Below are 3,634 nucleotides of genomic sequence, written 5' to 3'. Positions count from 1 at the left end.
GGTGTGTGTAATGTGTGTATGACTGCATTGCTCATGCTCATGTCTTGCCTGTGCATCTGTGTGTGTATGTGTGTGTGTGTGTGTGTGTGTGTGTGTGTGTGTGTGTGTGTGTGTGTGTGTGTGTTTGGACAAGGTTTTTCCAGCAAATTTTAGGAATATGCTTGCAGGTTGGCAAGGCAAAAAATATTTTAATGAATATCAAAATACATTGAAATGCATAATTGTCTGGTGCTTCTGTCCAATTAGATTTTCCCTCTGTCTTGTGCTGTGTTAAGTGTTTTGGATTCCCTGAGGAACCCTAGCCTTATGCTCATTAGAAGTAATTGGAAAAAACCCTGTGCTGTATGTTTGTATATGTGCATATGGTCGTGGATGTATTTCAAATGTATGTATTCTGGGCATTAAGCATGTTAGTGTTTTATATTGGTGTATAAGCATCATGTATGAGGATGTATGTGCTTCATATCAGACTGAAAGTTATGTTTTTGTTTTTGTTATTGTCAGGCCTGTTGGTGACCACTTGTTGTGGCAGACTTCGTGTGTGTGTGTGTGTGTGTGTGTGTGTGTGTGTGTGTCGCTAAGGCCACTCGTGGTGATATCTGCGTCCGTTCTTCTTGCGCTCCTTCTGCAGATGCTCCAGCTCAGCCTCGTATATCATCTCCTGCATGAGGTACTTCTCGCGGCGCATGCGGTCGCACAGGTCCTTAGGCATGTCTGGGATCAGGTACGCGATGAACGACTTGATGCCAAACACCAGGTGCTGCCAGGAGAAAGACAGGGGGAGGTCAGGAGCGTGGTGGTGTGCGTAGCAATCATGTTGCCGCCTAAGACTAGGACAGCCCGCATTCAATCCAGAAAAATAACATGCAGCTTAAAAGTATAGCCCTGTAGGCTATACGCAATGAAGGCAGCCGTGGCCTACTGATTAGCGCTTCGGACTTGTAACCGGAGGGTTGCCGGTTCGAACCCCGACCAGTAGGCAGGGCTGTTGTTGCAGGCAGCTCACTGCGCCTGGATTAGTGTGTGCTTCACCTCACTGTGTTTTCACTGTGTGCTGAGTGTGTTTCACTAATTCACGGATTGGGATAAATGCAGAGACCAAATTTCCCTCCCTTATATTTATGTTGTAAGTGAAATGTGCTTTTTTGGAGGCAATTCGTAGTGCGACTGACTCTAGCCTCCTAGCTGCGTTAGCTGTGTGCTATTCCCCACTCTCCTGCTCCAGTACGGAGACGTGGTCTAGAGGTGAATAGATAGATAGATAGATAGATAGATAGATAGATACTTTTTTTGATCCCCAGGGGAGATTCAAGAATCCCCGCCTCTCCTCTTTTCCCTGGTCAACTTTTGTGTGAGACCTTCTACACAGCAAGCACAAGTGCCTGCAAAGAATATAGGGCGCCCCTCCCCACACAATGACTTGACGTGTGAATGATTGCCCATATTGCCCATATGAGGATCCTCCCCTGTATAAAGCATAAAAGCATCTACTAAATCCCACTAACTGCACTTTTTGAACTTTAGGTTAGGATTCTTTTGGTGTGTTGGAAATGGCTGTATTGGGTGTGTGTGGATGGCAAGGTATTATATTTGTGTTTGTATTTATATGTTTGTGTGTATAGAGTAGTGGCTGGGTGTGTTTCGGTTCATTTGGATACAGTACTGTCTGACATGCACTGTCTGATACAGTACATGATAAATGAGTCCATGGCCAACACCAGGTAGCAGAGAGACAGGTGCAGGTTATACTGCAAATTAAGGGAGTCTCTGAGGGGATGAGAGGCTCTCTCACATTCACTTCACCTTGTCTCCTAGTTACCTGCTCTGTAGTGTGAGTGTGTGACTAATGAAGGTAGTGGCTAGTGTCTCTGTCTCTGTGTGTGTGTGTGTGTGTGTGTGTGTGTGTGTGTGTGTGTGTGTGTGTGTGTGTGTGTGTGTGTGTGTCTCTAGGTCAGCTCGTCTACCTCAAAGACGATGATGAAAGCCAGGCGAGCAGCGAGAACGTGCCAGAACTGCAGAGTGAACTCGTACGGTTCTGCACTCCAGGGAGGGGCCCGGTAATCCCGGTACCTGTGGCGGGGGACATATGGAACAGAATCCCGTGGGGAAAGGGGGGGTTCAGTGGGTGAGCAGCTCTGGACATCTGGGACAGAGCTCTTATCATCGTCAATTAAAAATCATGGAAATAATAAGAAAATATGTCATGGAAATACTATAAAATATGTTATGGAAAATAGTAGCTGATCATGATTGCAGATGTCTTTGTCTTTTTTCACATACATCTGGTTCAAATAATAAGCTCTATCTTTGCCAAGTGACAAACAAAAAGTGAGAGGATGAGAGAAAAACCCCAAAGCCCAAGAGACAGATGGTTGACATTTGATGCTACAGCTCCCCCTTGTGGCCATATAAGGGTAAGTTGTGCAATACTAAAGATGACTGAACATTATTCATGACAGTGAATTATCAACTTAGTGTTACAACTCACTGCTTCACCTTTAAAAAGGTCTAAACGATTTTAACCCAACCTTTATGACACTAGAATGACTGTCAACTAATATTTATATCTATATTCAATATCTATTACATTACCTTGGGGAAAATAACCCTCCAATGCCTGAATCATATGCTTACACCAGAACAGGCTTCTCATAAAGAGTAATGTACAGAGATCTTCAGCAGGTGGAGTAGAGTACTAACCTGCAGTATCTGGATGGGGCCAGACTGTTGTTCTCCCCCCTGTCAAACACAGACAGGCTGCTGTTCACATAGCCCATCAAGCACCGACTGGGAGGGGGAAAGAGAGAGAGGGAGAGAGAGAGAGCAAGAGACAGACAGACAGAGAGAGGGGAGAGAGAGAGAGGGAGAGAGAGAGAGCAAGATACAGACAGACAGAGAGAGGGGAGAGAGAGAGAGCAAGATACAGACAGACAGAGAGAGGGGAGAGAGAGAGGGGGGACGGTTGTCATGGCAGAACAGGATACAGTGTCTAGCACTACATTGACGGAGGACAAGGATAGGAAAGTGGGAGTTACTTCTCGTGGTGGTAGCCCTTGTCCACACAGGGCCCGTACTTGAAGGCGTAGACAAATCGAGGGATGTAGTCAGAGGTGATGGCGATGACAAAGGCATTCGTGATGACCGCCAGCACCCCAATCCCCTCCAGAATGCCATGCCAGATCCCTGAGAGGAACACACACCACGACAACGGCACACAACTGTCAGTTTGAACACACACCACGACAAAGGCACATAACTGTCGGTCTGATAGTTACCCAATTTAAAACTGTGTAGGCATCAGTTACAGATTTCTTAGAATATCATATTTGTAGTGACAAAGTCAAACATTCCAAATATTATCTGTTTTGCACAAATTCAACACATAATAGGTATAATATATGTGTAACTCTAAAGGGACACTCAAGCAGAACTTTTCAGGAAGTAGATCACTGAAGCTTGACAGACTGAAATCAGTTGGCCAGTTAGCAGTCCCTACAGTAGGAACATGTAATGGATGACAGTCTCTGGGTTATTCTGAAGGAGATTTCTTGAACCAAATGGACCGAAGTCTGTTGCCTACAACACTTTGACAGGCAAATGTTTAAGGTGATTAGTAAATCTAATCAGACTGATA

General features: G+C 45.1%; 1 protein-coding gene across 1 annotated transcript in view; it reads right to left on the bottom strand.

Moving 5' to 3' along the window:
- Positions 1–577: 577 nt before the first annotated feature.
- The window catches only part of ano3 (anoctamin 3), a 41,627-nt gene continuing 38,570 nt past the window's right edge, over positions 578–3,634 (bottom strand). Inside the window, exons 23-26 of the mRNA XM_076298626.1 lie at positions 3,036–3,183; positions 2,701–2,787; positions 1,965–2,070; positions 578–760 (exon numbers count right to left, since the gene is read on the bottom strand). Coding sequence (XP_076154741.1) covers positions 578–760; positions 1,965–2,070; positions 2,701–2,787; positions 3,036–3,183 — 524 coding nt within the window. The remainder of the gene's footprint in view (positions 761–1,964; positions 2,071–2,700; positions 2,788–3,035; positions 3,184–3,634) is intronic.

This window comes from Alosa pseudoharengus, unplaced genomic scaffold (genome assembly GCF_046254945.1).
Source record: "Alosa pseudoharengus isolate Yale_2024_CS ecotype anadromous, Long Island Sound unplaced genomic scaffold, YU_APseudo_1.1 YU_APseudo_1.1_scf_10, whole genome shotgun sequence".
Lineage (NCBI taxonomy): Eukaryota > Metazoa > Chordata > Actinopteri > Clupeiformes > Clupeidae > Alosa > Alosa pseudoharengus.
Note: the sequence above shows the minus strand (reverse complement) of the source record. Positions and strands in the feature narration are given on the sequence as shown.